Source organism: Amblyraja radiata, chromosome 29 (genome assembly GCF_010909765.2).
Source record: "Amblyraja radiata isolate CabotCenter1 chromosome 29, sAmbRad1.1.pri, whole genome shotgun sequence".
Lineage (NCBI taxonomy): Eukaryota > Metazoa > Chordata > Chondrichthyes > Rajiformes > Rajidae > Amblyraja > Amblyraja radiata.
In genome coordinates this window covers 19,080,905-19,099,291 of record NC_045984.1, presented here as the reverse complement: position 1 = coordinate 19,099,291, position 18,387 = coordinate 19,080,905, and the positions used below count along the sequence as shown (strand labels likewise).

Genomic DNA, 18,387 nt, shown 5'->3' with positions numbered 1-18,387 from the left:
ATATATTGCTGTAATAATAGGATCTGTAGTGCTGGGTGTCTCCATACCTGAAGTTTGGAGATGCCCAATGCAGTCCATGTTCAGAAAGCTCTTACCTTTCTCAAGTTGTAGCGGGGACATGGAGCTCAAGTCACCAAACTAGAAGAAGCAGAACAGGTGACATTAGAATACTTGGCACACGGGTTCATATATAGTTGATTTGGAGAGCACTTTATTTCGAGTGTTATTCAAATTAAACGGGCCAAAATTGTGTAATGTCACTATTACTTGCAAACTCAGGTCAGTTTCCAGATGAAAGTTGGTACATTCAGCTTTACCCATTGAGTATACGAGTGAGGAAGTCGTGTGGCAGCTTTATAACATTTTGGTAAGGCCATATTTCGACTATTCTGTGCAGAACTGATCGCTGCATTGCTAGAAGGATGTGGAGCTTTGCCAGAATGCTGCCTGGATTAGAGAGTATCAGCAAACTCTTTGGAGAAGGGTCTCGACCCGAAAAGTCACCCATTCCTTTTCTCCAGAGAAGGTGCCTGACCCACTGAGTTACTCCAGATTTTTGTGTCTCTCTGGAGCAAAAGAAGCTGAAGGAAGATTATAACATTATGAGAGGCCAGAGAAGATAGACCTTTCTCCATGGGTGGAAATGCCAAATAATGCATAGGTTTAAGGTGAGTGAGAGAATGTGCAACGGAGATGTGCAGGATAGGTTTTCCATGCCGTGCTGCCGTGGGAGGTGGTAGATGCAATTAAAGACTCAAGGACATGTGAACACCGAGAGAATAAAAGGGAAACCCATGTGGCCTTTGGAGAACATGCAAACTCCACACACACAGCAGTCAATGTCACGATTGAGCCCAGTTTCATGAAGCTGTGAGACTAACTACCACTCTACTGTGTGGGCTCAGCTATTCTGTGATTCTGTGGTTAGTTACATACCTCGCCCATCACAGCTATAGGCGTCTCGCCTGTTGCAAGGGCCACACGATGTTCCACGAGGTAAAACATGTACTCGTCATAAAGCAGCCGGATCAGATGGAAGGAACCAAAGCTGGCGGCACTCCGCAAGGTCAGGTCACGGATAACCATGGAGCTGAAAAAGATGAGTTAAAGGTCAACTCAAAGTAGACACCATACGTTACATTTACCACAGTTCTCTTATCTGGACACCAATGTTAATCGTATAATGGACAATGAGGAAGGCAATTTAAATCTATAAAAGGATCTGAATCAACTAGGAAAATGGGCCAAGGAGTGGTGGATTTAATTAGGTTTATTATTGCCACCGAGGTACAGTGAAACGTTTTTTTTTTACATGTTATCCAAACAGATCAGATATACTATACATAAACACCATCAAGTCAAACTTAAGTACAATAGATAAAGCAAAGGAGAAGATACAGAAAATACAGAGTACAGAATATAGTTCTCAGCATTGTAGTGCATCACTTCCATAGACAAAGTCCAATGTCCTCAATGGGGTAGAGGTGAACTGGACAGTACCCTAGCTTATGGATGGACCATTTAGAAGTCTAATAACAGAGTGGAAGAAGCTGTTCCTAAGTCTGGTGGTGCACGCTTTCAAGCTTTCATACCTTCTACCAACAGGAACAGGGAAAAAGAATAACCAGGGTGGGACAAGTCTTTGATTATGTTAGCTGCTTTCAGGGGCATCGTGAAATGTAGATGGAAACAATGGTGGGAAGTCTGTTCTATGTGATGGACTGGGCTACATCTGCAACTTGGTTCCTAAACCAAGCTGTACTTTCTATGGTGCATTTGTAGAAATTTCTAAGAGTCATTGGAGACATGCAGAATTCAAGCAAGAAGGGGCATAATTGTAATCCTGAAACAGCTACGAACCTGTAGAAAGACCACTTTAGCAGGAACTGACGGGCAGCCTTGGGAAATCCAGGGCTGCCTTCGTGGGGCTTCAGGACCTGATTTACAACATTGTCAAGCCAGGATGCCCATTCATCAAGGGAGCTCTGCTGCTGCAGAGTCATCTTAAAATCTTGCTCCAGTCGCTGCACCATTCCCTCCTCACATTGACACACCCACGAAGCTTGCTCCTGTTGCAAAACAAACCACATTGCACATTAATTCGCTGATATACTTTTAGTCCAAAGCTCTCAAGGACTGTAATGGGCCTGTCCCACTTAGACGACTTTTTAGGCGACTGCAGGAGACTATGCGGTCGCCACATGTTCACGGGTAGTTGCCGGGGAGTTGCCTTCATGGTCGTGAGGAGTTCCCGCATTCTAGGAACTAGTCGCGGCTTCATTATGGTCGCCGCAAATTTTTCAACATGCTGAAAAATTAGCGCCGACCAGAATGAAGCCGCCATGGAGAGTTGCGAGAATTCTCGTGCCGTAGGTGGGTCGCCATGGGGTCCTAGTGCACCGCAGCGTTTAGTTCTTGGTCCTCACGTATTTACATTTAACATTGATGACCTGAAAGGGGAAAATGAAATGTAACATTTCTATGTTCACAGATGATAGGTAAATAAGAGGAAGATCACGTTGTGATGAGGACATTATTCTGCAATGGGTTGTAGATAGATTTATGAGTATGTGGTGAAAGCTTGGTAAATGGGGGGAAATGTGAGATGATGCACTTTGGTAGAAGGAATCAGAGAGCAGATTACTATCTAAATGGAGAGACTCGGGGCCGGATTTAGATGAAGAGAGGCCCTAAGCTGTTCCACTTGTGAGGCCCCCTCCGCGTTGGTTTTCAGCGCTGGCGGCGAGGCAGCGACCGGACATCCATGGCGGCCAAATCTCCCACAATTCAAAGCGAGGGAGAAAGTGCCCAGCGCCGACCAGTTGCCGTTGCAGTACGCATGCGCAGGGCGGCCGATGATGTGCTGGCCGTGGTTGTGCGCATGTGCAGGGGGAGGACGCGCAGGCCGCAGCAATGCATGTGCAAGGCGGCCTGCCATGCCGGCGGATGAGAAGCGAGCAGAGCCCGGCGGCTCGGATACGGATAGCAGGGGGAGATGGAGAGAGAGAGAGAGATAGATAGAGAGGGGGAGCCCGCCCAGAGTTGAACGGCAGGTGTCCTGCCTTGGCCGGAGGCCCCCCTAGACCTCGAGGCCCTAAGCTTAAGCTTGTCTAGTTTATAGGTAAATCCGGCCCTGGAGAGACTGCAAGTGAATTAAAAAAAAATATCTCTACATCTATCCTGTTCAATCCCCATAGGACTTTGACTTAGGGTGGCACGGTAACGCAGCAGTCGAGTTGCTGCCTTACAGCAATTGCAACATCGGAGACCTGGGTTCGATCCCGACTGTACGAAGCTGTCTGTACGGGGTTTGTACGTTCTCCCCATGACCGCGTGGGTTTTCTCCGAGATCTTCAGTTTCCTCACACACACCAAAGACATAACAGGTATGTCGGTAAATAGGCTGGGTGTATAAATTGTCCCTAGTGTGTGTAGGATAGTGTTAATGTGCGGGGTGATCACTGGTCCGCGCGGACTGTTTCCACATTGTATCTCTAAACTAAACTAATAAGGTTATCTCTGATTTCAGTCCCGGTGAAGGCTCTTGACCCAAAACCATGACTGTTCATTTTACCCCCTAAAATTCTCCAGCAGTTTTTTTTTTACAGAGGGTGATAATGGTGGCAGAGCAGGGAGAGAGTAGAGCAGAGCAGGGCTGATATGGCAGCTGATCAGACAACCTAATCTTAAATTATTCACAGTTACTTTTATTGGATGTTGGAGATGAAGGTTGAGTAAAGGAAGATAAAGATTTGGTGCAACGGATGAACTCACTTGTACATTGGCAAAGTCAACGCGGTTGAGGTCACTGAGCATCTGGTTGATCTGCGATGTATTCTGTAGGACAGCTCTGGCAGCTTGTGCAAGGTGGTTCAGGGATGTGTACCTGCGCAATGTTTGGGCAAAGGCACTAACTACTCCCACCTATAAAACAAAACAAAGCAATCAACAAAGTCACGCTCAAGGTGGGTCACAGTTGCATTTCACAGCACCAATATCTCACTGGATAAAACATTGTTCAAAAGTTAAATTACAATTAAAACACAAAATACTTGTGCTGAATTACCAGGATAAGCACTCAACCAAGAAAACCAAGCCCAAAGCCAAAGCACTATCTAAACTGATTATGCAAACATATGCTAAGCACAATAACATCTCCATATGCAATAAAGAACCTTTCCCACCTTATTTAACTTTGTTTTCCACTTTTAGACTCCTTAACACCATTACCAAATCTATATTAGCGGTTTCCCATTTCTTCCTTTAATTTGCCCAAGGCCATTTACCGCTAGATTTCAGCCCAACGCTCTCCTCCCTGACTGGCAGATTAACCTCACCACTACCTACATCCCCGTCTACAGTGCTTGTTCCCTCCTCATTAGTGACAGGGGTAATGCTATCCTGCGAACTGTGATTTTCTACCCATCGCTGGACTTCACTCAACTGACTTGACTGACCTCAAGAAGTACTGCTCAAAACTGGATAAAACATTATTCAAAAGAAATAAAATTTGTGCCCAACATGACAGTGATGGAGGCCCATAAATAAATGGAAATATGTGGAACCTCGCCAGTTTGGCAGCAAATGGACTTTATGCTTTTATCAGTAATGCAGAAACATGGTCCAGCTGACCACAAATAGCAAAGTTCTCCTCACCTTTCATGCCTGAATGTCTGTTGGAATTTTGTTTAAGTGAACCTGTATTGTTACGTCAGCTACAAAAACGTGGGTCTGACTTCTAATCCATATACTTACAAATGTCGCAAGTTAAGATGAAAAAATATGCTAAGCTTTTTCATGGATAAACAATAACTAACATTTTTGAAGTCCGGCACGCTGGCTAACATCAGCATTCTCTTGGCTGAAAGAGAACGCACTATTCTGAAGAATACAAAGCCATACAAGAGTAAAAGGTCCAAGAAGTCCATTCCATAACACCTCCCAATCCTGTGACCTCCCAAAGCAAAAAGCCTCTTTAAAATGCATCCTTGAGGTGGGCGAGGCCACCACCACCTTCTGATTTGCTTCCAAATCACTCCTTCATCATCGCTGGGTCTAAATCCTGGGAATCCCTCCATACTGTGGGAATACCTTCACAGAAAGGGTGTAGTTGTTCAAGAATGCTACTTGCCACCACATTGTTGAGGGCAATGCTAGGGTTGGCCAATGCATGCCGACAACATGAATGCAAAAATAGTTTTACCCTTTTCAACAAGTTTCACCCTTCTATTATTCTTTGCCTTTCTACTACCTACAAGCATACATAACGAATCTCCTCACCATTTAATCAAACAAAGCTCTCCTTTTTAAGAGGAAAGCATCCAATTTGAATATGGAAAACTATAATTAGGAAATTACTAGTAACTATCTGTATTTACGTATTTACAAAATTAAAATCCTCCAAGAACTGAAAATGTTAATTTGGTTTAATCCCATTAAAATCTGGCAGTTGAATACTTGGAGGGGCAGCAGTGTTGGATTAAACATAAACATAAACAAAATTTCACCTTTGTCCGAACCATCTGCTGAGGGAAGCCATTCATCGCACTCATCAGCCATCCCTCCAAACTTTTGGCAAAATTCCGAATAGCTTGGGTCAAAGCACCTACAGAAACACTGAGAATTAATGACATCAAATAAAAAAACAAAAAGATTTATGACACCCACGTGAATTGCACATAGGCTGTTGGTGTGGAGTAGCGCATTGTTAAAAAAAGTAGAGATTAATAGCCTGTAGCAAAGGCTGAAAGGACTTGAGTTTCTGTTTACATTAGGATAAGCAGATTATCTCCTGTCCAAAAGGTAGGAGTTTTCTACAGTGTGTAGAGGACAGATTTGTGCAAAAATGCCCCTTAAGCGAGGATGCCAACCTAAGTGTATCTGAAGTATTTACCTAGTAACAATAACAACATAATTGTTTTTAATGTAATATTTGAAATACATATCTGCAGAATTATAAATGTATACAGTAGAACTCTGATAATCTATTTACTGGTAATTCTAAATCCCAATTGTTCACTATCTGGATCACATGTGTTGCTTCCCACATTTCCTTGAAAGTCACCACCTTCCCAATTATTGCACTTCATTGAAACTCACCAGGGTTTCAGTTCCTGTCCTTCCTGGACTCTCACTGGAGCACCTGTATCTGCATTCCCTTGAGATTCACTGGGGCATTGGTTGCTTAGCTCTGCTGAAACTCACCATCACCCCAGGTCCTGCACCTCTCAGAAATTCAATAGGGCCCCAGTTCCTGCAGTCCCCTCTGACTCCCATCCTCCTCTGAAACTCACCAAGATCAGGATTCCATGTTCCCTCGATAAATGGAGCAAATTTGTTAATGGTTAAATGACTTGAAATCAGTGGAATGTGTTCAAAAAAAAATCCACTGTGATAAAGGATCAATTGATATGGCCTAAAAAAGTTGATTAAAGAGAGGAACAACAGAAATCTAAAACAAAGTCTCCAAAAAATATTAAAATAACAGATCCTGTAAACAGAGGGAAAGGTTTAGTGGGTAAATGTCTCAAATGGAAAAAAAAGATATTTATTTATATTAGGACCAAGACAATGTCTCTTTAAACCTAGTCAATGAAAATGAAGAAGTGTGAAGATATTACTTAGCCTCTGCATTCACAACGGGAGAGGAAGTAATGGGTCTGTCCCACTTAGGCGATTTTTCAGCGGACTGCCGGCGACTGTCAAGTGGAACACACACACAGAAACACATCGCAAAGGCGGGGGCCAGGGCAAGTGGGGGGGAGTGCTGTCTGAAATTCACACGGTGCAAAGCCAAGGTGATACAGACACACACCGCGATGAACAGGAAGGTTGGTGTTGTAATTAAGACTGTTAGCACAGTGTACTACCGGTAAGTCCTTTAAAAGAGGGGGGGAGTGGGAGAAGGAGTGGAGACAACTTTTAAGAAGCCAGACAACTTTTAATAAGCCAGAGATACACAGCTGTGAAGTTCGGCGGACATTTAACATTACCGGTTGGTTATCCTTGGTTCTGAAAACTACTGCCTACTTTTTTTTTTCCCAATGAGCCAATGAAATTCACAGGTCAGCACCGGCTACAACCTACGAAAATCTAAGAGAACCTTCGACCTCCTGGCAACCCACTAGGACCTCCTTGCGACCCACCTACGGCTCGAGAATTCTCGCTACTCTCCATGGCGGTTTCATCCTAGTCGGCACTAATTTTTCAACATGTTGAAAAATTCTCAGCGACCATATTGAGGCCGCAACTAGTTCCCAGAATGTGGGAACTCCTCACGACCATGAAGGCGACTCCCCGGCAACCACCTGCGAACATGTGTATAGACAATTCAAAAAAGATGTTGGAGAGCAGGTATGGTTTTTGAGGGGTCAAAGTCAGAAACCACTTAGTTAGCAGTAAAGAGGAAAAGTGGTATCACAGTATTGTAAGTTGGAGCAAAACATATTCTGGATGGAGAGAGATGGAGAGAGAGGAAAATGACTGTAGCAATAACTTGCAGCAAAGAGAGCAGAGAGGAGATGTGATAAAGGAGCACATGCTGGATTTAGACATAACTCAAAGGGCGTCATTCAAGGTCCAAGAGAATGCATTAAATGGAAGAGCTACTAAAGTGAGGGCTTGAGTGTGAAGGAAACTATTTTTATACAATTATCATCCAAAACTTACTGCCTGCAAGATGGTAGAAACACATTTAGTAAGGGTAATTGAACAAGCACACGACAGAAAATAATTTGTAATGCTTTGGGGAAAAAGCAAGGAAATTGAAATAATTGGATTGCTATACAGAAACTTATCATGCACTCAATAGGCTAGATGTTCGCCTTCTATGAATCTAATTCTATGATTCTAAATGTCTACCTTGTCAATGATACCCACCTGAAGAGAAGGAATTGTGTGTATTAAGTTCTTGAGTAAGCACTTGAATGCATAAGTACTAAAGAGTGATATTTACAAGCTACTTACTAGGGACAGGCCGCAGAACATCAGGAATAAGAATCTCCACCAGTGCCTGGTACAGCACATGATCACAATTTCGCATCCACTTGATGATGGGCTCGAACTTACAGAGACTGATGAGTTTATCTTTGGGGAAAACAGCCTCACTCTCCTCCTCACTGTATAATGAGAAACACAAAGTATTTTATTACCAATGCAGCAGACAGAAAATAAACCATGCCCAGCACCGTCAGACCACATCACTAATCATCTGCAACCTGATCACGTACCCAATCCTTTGATACCCTGACCCCATGTCTGACCTTCCCATCCACCTGCCCCACTTTCTCCCTCAGGATCCCATGACCTCTTTTCCTTTGCCTCAGAAACGACCTTTGGACATGTTTTGCGTGCATGGGCTTTCTACAGAACATAACAGCTTTACACGTACAACGGAGTATTGCTACTGGGAGGACCCCATGCAAAACTGGAACTGGTCCATGATGAAGCACCTCCTCTTAACCTGCTTTTGAAGCTTTAAATAGTTCCCAGCCATTTATCATTTACCATGAGTGGAAAATAGCTACATTTCAAAACCATCCCACTGGTTTTGGACAAATGGCATTTTGTATCTATACCCCATAAGAAGTATCAATCGGACAAATTCTTTGTGAGATAAGAACACAAAATCATTACTTCATGTAGTAAAAAGTAGCGCTAGTTACACCACAGTATTAGTCAGCCTTAAGCAAGAGAAATGTTTTGAATCAAAATTTATTTGAGGTCCTGCAACATACTGACAGCACTGCTATGAGTTTCTGGTACAATAAGTTATAGAGGAGGAACTTTACACCTCCAGCATATGCTAACTAATTACAAGTTAAGCAATTTTGCAGTGGCTGAGCACAATATGCTGCAAGAGCAAACAGCCATAAGTCAGATAAAAAACACACTCATCCTACCATTGATATAACCTGCAACCCCCACTATTAAATTCTCAGGTGTGTACACTGCATAACCATGTACCACAATCCAGGCAAACCAATCATTAAATATAATGTATCTATTATATTAAATATTATTAAAATATAATACCACAGCACAGTGGCGGAGCTGGTAGAGCCTCTGCCTCAACACCAGAGACCTGGGTATGATCCTGATCTCAGGCGTTGTCTGTGTGTGCACACATTCTCCCTGTGACTGTGTGGGTTTCCTCTGGGTGCTCCAGTTTCTTCCCACATCCCAAGGATGTGCGGACTTGTAGGTTAATTGGCCTCTATAAATTACCCCTGTTGTGTAGGTAGTGGATGAGAAAGTGGGATAGGAGATTGATGGTCCGTGCGGTTTCAGTGGGCCATAGGACCTGTTTCCATGCTGTATCTCTAACTAAGCTAAACATTACATTAATTCCATAATAATTAAATCAGTGCATAAACACACCCAAGATTTACATTGGCATTTTTGCATTCCCAGCCTGTGAGATCTATATAAGCACTTTGCGGTTGAAAGACCGGTTCTTTCACTGTAGTCCAATAATGAATGCATTATTGGAAAAGTTTGTAATTTTCCTTACCTAACAGAAGTAACAGAAGCACCATCGTTTGGCGAGGGAGCTGAATGCCAAAAAGTCTGCCAAAGTTTCTCAATATAGTGAAACTGAAGGTTTATTACAACGTCCAGCATTGCCTGTAAAAGAACCCATTCATTTGTTAGATAGGAAGTAGAAAAAATTAAATTCTCATTTGGAAAAATCCATAGTAAACTAACAAATTGTGTTTCTGAAATCAGGAAACAGGAGCAGCTTTTTGTTTTCAGTACATCCACACAGGCAAGTAATAACCTTGGAGATTGATTAAGCTAATTTCCCCAAATTAAATAAAGAAAATGTTAAATATGAACTTTTGATTTTGACATGAATGTTTCCACATTATAAATGACATGAGATTACCCAGGCCGAAATAAATGTAGGCATTTTCCTTTGGCATTGGAGAAGTTAAGGAGTTAGAACAACTCCGAAATGATGATGTCTCCACATCATTGTTTAGGACTTCTCTCGTCTAGAAGTCTCATTGTTTCTCACGAGGAGAGTTCACATTCTGCTGCATAGGAGGCTTGAGCCAGCTTTATGTAGGACCTCACGGCAGCTCCGACACAGGACCTCTCATCAGAGGCCTGTTGGGGAATAGCGAATTTGCAGGGGTGATTAGCGCTTTTCTATAATGCAATGTTTTGAGGAACGCAACTATCGAATTATAACATAACTACCTGGACATACTTTTTGCAACACAAAGGAAGAAAATACCCTTTCAGTCATCAGGCTGTTAAAGATCTTAATTCACATTTACATACATAATAAAAGCAAGATCATTATAAAGTATCTTGTTGGAGCAACACGCAGGTCAAATTATCTTTTAAAAACAATTAGAACTATTAATTTTTTTTTTGGAAAACAATAAAACAAAACTGAATATCAAAGTTCAGGGTAGGCAATATTTTTAATTACAGTACCATGTCAATGAAATAATCTCCAATGACATGACCTACAAGTGGAAGAATACTCCAGAAAAATTGAATGCAAGATTCATCAGAACCCCCATATGTTCAGACCAAGGCAGGCATATCAAAGTATTAGAACACAACAATAGGCTTCTGTGCTGATTGTGAAATGATCACATGTGATACCCAATTAAATCATCATACCTTACATATCCCATACACTACAGTCTTCTAGAATACCTCACCTCACAATGCTCCCTGTACAAAAGCTGTAATGTCTTCACTTCATTCAGTGTGATATTCTCTGGCAAAGGAGAGTCACCAATCTCAGCATCAATGAAATCTGGCAGTACATGAGACATATCTAATAGGAGTAAAAGTTAAACAAATATATGAATAAGTTTTGCATGAAGAGTCCTATATAACTTGAATATTCCATGTCCATTTGATTTGGTGTCTTTTCTGTCAACCCATGCCCAACATTTGTTTACACTTTTTTCTGTTTTTACTTTTCTCTTTTTTCGGTTTTTCTTCTCAGTCGTTGACCTTTCACCAGAAATCATTGCCTTGACTTCACCAGCTCCAACTTAAACCTTATTTCAACTCCTCAGCCTTTCTATTCTGCTATCATCTTATATTCAGCCTAGTTCCAAAACATGCCCTCAGTTCCCCTTTCAGATTCCTCCAAGAGGCCTGTCAAGGCTACTCCTTGTGAACAGAGACCCAAATGCCTTATCTTCGATATCACCTTTTTCCTTCCTAAGCACGTGCTACAGTCTCAGCCAGTGAATCAGCTATCCCTGTGCCTCTCCACATCTCACTCAAAATGTATTCACATTTAAATAAAGTCTTTGCTGTCCAACAGTATGTTGTGGGTGATTTATATTAACAATAAGCCATTTAAAAAATAAAGAACCAAGGAACTGCACATGCTGAAAGATAGATACAAAGTGCTGGAGTAACTCAGCGGGTCATGCATCTCTGGAGAAAAATAGGAGAAAAAAACAATACTTTTTTTTCCTGAGATGCTGCCTCACCCACTGATTTACTCCTGCACTTTGTATCTATCTTTCCCATGTAAAGAAACCTGCATAATCACACTTCCCCCTAAAAACCTTCTGGTTTTAGCTGCCTTCATTTGCATCAATTTGACTATTAGCATTTCTCTTACCAACAAAACACAGCTTAATCTGCCTGACTATTCCTATGGTGCGGGTGTGCATCCCACCCTGTATCAATATCCCCGAACTCTTCTTTAAAATTCTTTACTATTACTTTACCAACTACAAGAATTGCAATTGTTTTTCACAAAAAAATCTTCATAGCTTTCCTACCTTAGCCATCACTTTGGGCAACCTCTCATTCTTAGTGATTTCATTCCCCATCTCATTCCATCCATCTGTGTCTCTGGAGCTCACCGTACACCTGTTCCAATGCAACCCTCCAGACAAATACCCAACCAATCCTAACCGGCAACCTTAAACTTTACATCCCACATGGTTTCATTAAGTTATTCTTCCTAATCACAGTCAAAATGTCCTTGTACAGGTAAGATGCAAAGATGGGAAGTTCAGGGAACCTTGGTTAACAAAGGATATTGAAGATTTAATCGTGGAAAAGGATAAACATGTCATTTATAGGAAAGTGGTACACAAAATATAGGAAAGAACTTAAGAGGGCAAAAAGAGGCACTTAAGAGTGGATAAATCCCTCGGCCCTGATACCATCTATCCCTGGCTGCTAAGAAAGCAAGGGAGGAGATTACTGGGGCACGGTTTTTATGCATCTTTGTTAACCACAGATGAGGTAAACATAGAAACATAGAAAATAGGTGCAGGACTAGGCCATTCGGCCCTTCGAGCCTGCACCGCCATTCAATATGATCATGGCTGATCATCCAACTCAGTATCCTGTACCTGCCTTCTCTCCTGATCCCTTTAGCCACAAGGGCCACATCTAACTCCCTCTTAAATATAGCCAATGAACTGGCCTCAACTACCTTCTGTGGCAGAGAATTCCAGAGATTCACCACTCTTTGTGTGAAAAAAGTTTTCCTCATCTCGGTCTAGCGAGTACAAACCGAGTCTATCCAGTCTTTCTTCATAAGAAAGTCCTGACATCCCAGGAATCAGTCTGGTGAACCTTCTCTGTACTCCTTCTATTGGCAAGAATGTCCTTCCTCAGATTAGTTACATCCTCAAAAAATAAAGTTATTATTATTATTATTATTATTATTATTATTATTATTAGACCAAAACTGTACGCAATACTCCAGGTGTGGTCTCACCAAGACCCTGTACAACTGCAGTTGAACCTCCCTGCTCCTATACTCAAATCCTTTTGCTATGAATGCTAACATACCATTCGCCTTCTTCACTGCCTGCTGTACCTGCATGCCTACTTTTAATGACTGGTGTACCATGACACCCAGGTCTCATTGCATCTCCCCCTTTCCTAATCGGCCACCATTCAGATAATAGTCTACTTTCCTGTTTTTGCCACCAAAGTGGATAACCTCACATTTATCCACATTATACTGCACCTGCCATGCATTTGCCCACTCACCCAGCCTATCCAAGTCACCTTGCAGCCTCCTAGCATCCTCCACACAGCTAACACTGCCCCCCAGCTTCGTGTCATCCGCAAATTTGGAGATGTTGCATTCAATTCCCTCGTCCAAATCATTAACTTATATCATAAATATGCCTTCATCTCCTCCTGACTGGACTACTGCAACTCACTTCTCCTTGGCATCAGCTCCACCTACATCAACCGACTCCAACTGGTCCAGAACGCAGCCGCCCGACTCATCACCCACACCAAATCCTGGCATCACATCACTCCAGTCCTCAAACAACTTCACTGGCTTCCCATCTCCCACCAGATCACCTACAAAATCCTGGTCCTCACCTACAAAGCCCTCCACCATCTGCTTTTCCCATATCTCACTGACCTCCTCTCCCCCTACCAACCCTCACGGTCCCTCAGATCCACATCAGCCAGTCTCCTCTCCATCCACAAATCCAACCTCCGCAGTTTTGGGGACAGAGCCTTCTCCAGGGCAGCTCCCAGGCTCTGGAACTCCCTCCCCCAACTGATCCACAATTCCGTGTCCCTCACCATCTTCCAGTCTCGCCTCAAGACCCATCTCTTCACCTCTGCCTATCCTTAGCCCCACGTCCCCCTCCCTTTTCATCTGTGCTTGAATTGCCTCATATTGTGTTTTGAATTGAATGCTGTCTTTAATTTGTGTACTAGGCATGTCTCTACTATTTATTTCATTCCGCTTACATGTTTTTCCTCTACTTGATAAATTTTTGTAAGGTGTCCTTGAGACTCTTGAAAGGCGCCCATAAATAAAATTTATTATTATTACTCTTATAAATAGCTGGGGTCCCAGCACTGAGCCTTGCAGTACCTCACTAGTCACTGCCTGCCATTGTGAAAAGGACCCGTTTACTCCTACTCTTTGCTTCCTGTCTGCCAGCCAGTTCTCTATCCACATCAATACTGAACCCCCAATACAGTGTGCTTTAAGTTTGTATACTAATCTCTTATGTGGGACCTTGTCGAAAGCCTTCTGAAAGTCCAGATATAACACATCCACTGGTTCTCCCTTATCCACTCTACTAGTTACATCCTCAAAAAATTCTATAAGATTCGTCAGACATGATTTACCTTTCATAAATCCATGCTGACTTTGTCCAATGATTTCACCACTTTCCAAATGTGCTGCTATCCCATCTTTAATAACTGATTCTAGCAGTTTCCCCACTACCGACATTAGACTAACTGGTCTGTAATTCCCCGTTTTCTCTCTCCCTCCCTTTTTAAAAAGTGGGGTTACATTAGCTACCCTCCAATCCTCAGGAACTACTCCAGAATCTAAAGAGTTTTGAAAAATTATCACTAATGCATCCACTATTTCTGGGGCTACTTCCTTAAGTGCTCTGGGATGCAGCCTATCTGGCCCTGGGGATTTATCAGCCTTTAATCCATTCAATTTATCTAACACCACGTCCCGGCTAACCTGGATTTCACTCAGTTCCTCCATCTCATTTGACCCCCGGTCCCCTGCTATTTCCGGCAGATTATTTATGTCTTCCTTAGTGAAGATAGAACCAAAGTAGTTATTCAATTGGTCTGCCATGTCCTTGTTCCCCATGATCAATTCACCTGTTTCTGACTGCAAGGGACCTACATTTGTTTTAACTAATCTTTTTCTCCTCACATATCTATAAAAGCTTTTGCAGTCAGTTTTTGTGTTCCCTGCCAGTTTTCTTTCATAATCTATTTTCCCTTTCCTAATTAAGCCCTTTGTCCTCCTCTGCTGGACTCTGAATTTCTTCCAGTCCTCTGGTAGGCTGATTTTTCTGGCTAATTTGTACGATTCATCTTTTGTTTTGATACTATCCCTGATTTCCCTTGTTATCCACGGATGCACTACCTTCCCTGATTTTTTTTTTGCCAAACTGGGGTGAACAATTGTTGTAGTTCATCCATGCAGTCTTTAAATGCCTTCCATTGCATATCCACCGTCAACCCATTAAGAATCAATTGCCAGTCTATCTTGGCCAATTCACGTCTCATACCCTCAAAGTTACCTTTCTTTAAGTTCAGGACCCTTGTTTCTGAATTAACAATGTCACTCTCCATCCTAATGAAGAACTCAACCATATTAGGGTCACTCTTGCCCAAGGGGCCACGCACAACAAGACTGCTAACTAACCCTAGGTACACAAAATTGCTGGAGGAACTCAGCGGGTGCAGCAGCATCTATGGAGCGAAGGAAATAGGCGACGTTTCGGGCCGAAACCCTTCTTCAGACTGATAGGGGGTGGGGAAAGAAAGAAGGACAAAGGGAGGAGGAGGAGGAGCCCGAGGGCGGGCGGATGGGAGGAGACAGCTAGAGGGTGAAGGAAGGGGAGGGGGGGAGGGGACAGCACGGGCTAGCCAAATTGGGAGAATTCAATGTTGATGCCAAGGGGACGCAAGGACCCCAGACGGAATATGAGGTGCTGTTCCTCCAATTTCCGCTGTTGCTCACTCTGGCAATGGAGGAGACCCAGGACAGAGAGGTCGGATTGGGAATGGGAGGGGGAGTTGAAGTGCTGAGCCACCGGGAGGTCAGGTAGGTTATTGCGGACTGAGCGGAGGTGTTCGGCGAAACGGTCGCCCAACCTACGCTTGGTCTCACCGATGTAAATCAGCTGACATCTAGAGCAGCGGATGCAGTAGATGAGGTTGGAGGAGATACAGGTGAACCTTTGTCGCACCTGGAACGACTGCTTGGGACCTTGAATGGAGTCGAGGGGGGAGGTGAAGGGACAGGTGTTGCATTTCTTGCGGTTGCAACGGAAAGTGCCCGGGGAGGGGGTGGTGCGGGAGGGAAGTGAAGAATTGACGAGGGAGTTGCGGAGGGAGCGGTCTTTGCGGAAGGCAGACATGGGGGGAGATGGGAAGATGTGGCGAGTGGTGGGGTCACGTTGGAGGTGGCGGAAATGGCGGAGGATTATGTGTTGTATTTGCCGGCTGGTGGGGTGAAAGGTGAGGACCAGAGGGACTCTGCCCTTGTTGCGTGTGCGGGGATGGGGAGAGAGAGCAGTGTTACGGGGTATGGATGAGACCCTGGTGTGAGCCTCATCTATGGTGGCGGAGGGGAATCCCCGTTCCCTGAAGAACGAGGACATTTCCGATGCCCTAGTATGAAATGTCTCATCCTGGGAACAGATGCGGCGTAGGCGGAGGAATTGGGAGTAGGGGATGGAGTCTTTACAGGGGGCAGGGTGGGAAGACGTGTAGTCCAGATAGCCATGTGAGTCAGTGGGTTTATAATGTATGTCGGTCAGGAGTCTGTCCCCTGCGATGGAGATGGTGAGGTCAAGGAATGGTAGGGAAGTGTCTGAAATCGTCCAGGTGTATTGGAGTGCCGGATGGAAGTTGGTGGTGAAGTGGATGAAGTCAGTCAGTTGTGTGTGGGTGCAGGAGGTGGCACCAAAGCAGTCGTCAATGTAGCGGAGGTAGAGGTCGGGGATGGGGCCCTGGTACGCATTGAACAAGGATTGTTCAACGTACCCGACAAAGAGGCAGGCGTAGCTGGGGCCCATGCGTGTGCCCATAGCTACGCCTTGGGTTTGGAGGAAATGGGAGGAGTCAAATGTAAAGTTATTGAGGGTGAGGACCAACTCCGCTAAGCGGAGGAGAGTGTCAGTGGCTGGGTATAGGTTGCTCCTCTGGTCGAGGAAGAACCGGAGGGCTCTGAGGCCATCCTGGTGGGGGATGGAGGTGTAGAGTGACCGGACATCCATGGTGAAGATGAGGGGGTGAGGGCCCAGAGAGTGGAATGCGTGGAGGCGGCGGAGAGTGTCTGAGGTGTCTAGAACATAGGTGGGGAGGGATTTGACCAAGGGGGATAGGATGGAGTCAAGGTATGTGGAGATGAGTTCGGTGGGGCACGAACAAGCAGAGACAATGGGTCTGCCGGGAGAGCCGGGTTTGTGGATTTTGGGGAGAAGGTAAAAACGGGCCGTGCGGGGCTGGGGAACGATGAGTTTGGAGGCTTGGTCAGGTAGGGCGTGGGAATTGATGAAGTCGGTGATGGTGCTAGAAATGGTGGCCTGGTGCTCGTCAGTGGGGTCATGGTCCAAGGGTAAGTAGGAAGAGGTGTCCGAGAGTTGGCGCGTGGCCTCAGCTTTGTAGAGATCGACGCGCCAGACTACCACGGCACCTCCCTTGTCGGCTGGTTTGATGACCCAGTCTGGGTTTGTGCGGAGTGATTCGATGGCAGTGCGTTCAGAGGGGGAAAGATTGGAGTGAGAAAGGGGAGTGGAGAAGTTGAGGCGGTTGACGTCGCGGCGGCAGTTCTGAATGAAGAGTTCCAGAGCCGGGACTTTCTGAGGGGGGTTCCACGAGGAGGGGGTGCGTTGGAGACGGGAAAAGGGGTCATCATTAGGGGGCGAGGACTCCTTCCCATGGAAGTGTGCTGTGAGGCGGAGACGACGGTAGAAGCTCTCCAAGTCATGGTGGGCGCGGAACTCATTGAGATGGGGACGGAGGGGGACAAAGGTGAGGCCTCTGCTGAGGACAGACCGTTGGGTGGGGGAGAGGGGGAGGTCGGGGGGGATGGTGAACACCCGGCAAGGGTGGGAGTTGGGGCCAGAGGGAGGCAGGTGGGTAGACTGGGGACGGGGCGATGTGTGGGGGGGGGGTTGTGGGTGTTGGAGGGGTGGTGGGTGGTCAGGGGGTGGTGGGTGGTCAGGGGGTGGGGGGGGAGAGAGGGCTGTAAGGTGGGTGGGGAAGAGCGGGTGTGACATGGTTGGGGGGGGATGGGGGAGGGTCAGTGGAGCAGCCACTGAGGTTAGCACGGCTGGGCAGACGGGCGCTAGGACCCGGTGGAATTAAATCGAGGAGAGTCTCCAACGCACCCCCTCCTCGTGGAACCCCCCTCAGAAAGTCCCGGCTCTGGAACTCTTCATTCAGAACTGCCGCCGCGACGTCAACCGCCTCAACTTCTCCACTCCCCTTTCTCACTCCAATCTTTCCCCCTCTGAACGCACTGCCATCGAATCACTCCGCACAAACCCAGACTGGGTCATCAAACCAGCCGACAAGGGAGGTGCCGTGGTAGTCTGGCGCGTCGATCTCTACAAAGCTGAGGCCACGCGCCAACTCTCGGACACCTCCTCCTACTTACCCTTGGACCATGACCCCACTGACGAGCACCAGGCCACCATTTCTAGCACCATCACCGACTTCATCAATTCCCACGCCCTACCTGACCAAGCCTCCAAACTCATCGTTCCCCAGCCCCGCACGGCCCGTTTTTACCTTCTCCCCAAAATCCACAAACCCGGCTCTCCCGGCAGACCCATTGTCTCTGCTTGTTCGTGCCCCACCGAACTCATCTCCACATACCTTGACTCCATCCTATCCCCCTTGGTCAAATCCCTCCCC

At 45.2% G+C, this 18,387-nt stretch overlaps 1 protein-coding gene across 4 annotated transcripts in view; it reads right to left on the bottom strand.

Annotated features, from left to right (window-relative positions):
* Nucleotides 1-18,387, bottom strand: part of rfx2 (regulatory factor X2) — a 90,332-nt gene that overhangs the window by 5,711 nt on the left and 66,234 nt on the right. For 2 of the 4 annotated variants that reach the window (XM_033046767.1, XM_033046769.1), the window contains 8 exons: nt 10,680-10,798; nt 9,512-9,624; nt 7,966-8,117; nt 5,508-5,605; nt 3,775-3,924; nt 1,861-2,069; nt 937-1,090; nt 48-138 (listed from right to left, as the gene is read on the bottom strand). In XM_033046767.1, the coding sequence (XP_032902658.1) occupies nt 48-138; nt 937-1,090; nt 1,861-2,069; nt 3,775-3,924; nt 5,508-5,605; nt 7,966-8,117; nt 9,512-9,624; nt 10,680-10,798 (1,086 nt within the window). The remainder of the gene's footprint in view (nt 1-47; nt 139-936; nt 1,091-1,860; nt 2,070-3,774; nt 3,925-5,507; nt 5,606-7,965; nt 8,118-9,511; nt 9,625-10,679; nt 10,799-18,387) is intronic. The other 2 variants (XM_033046768.1, XM_033046770.1) reach the window with 1 other exon arrangement.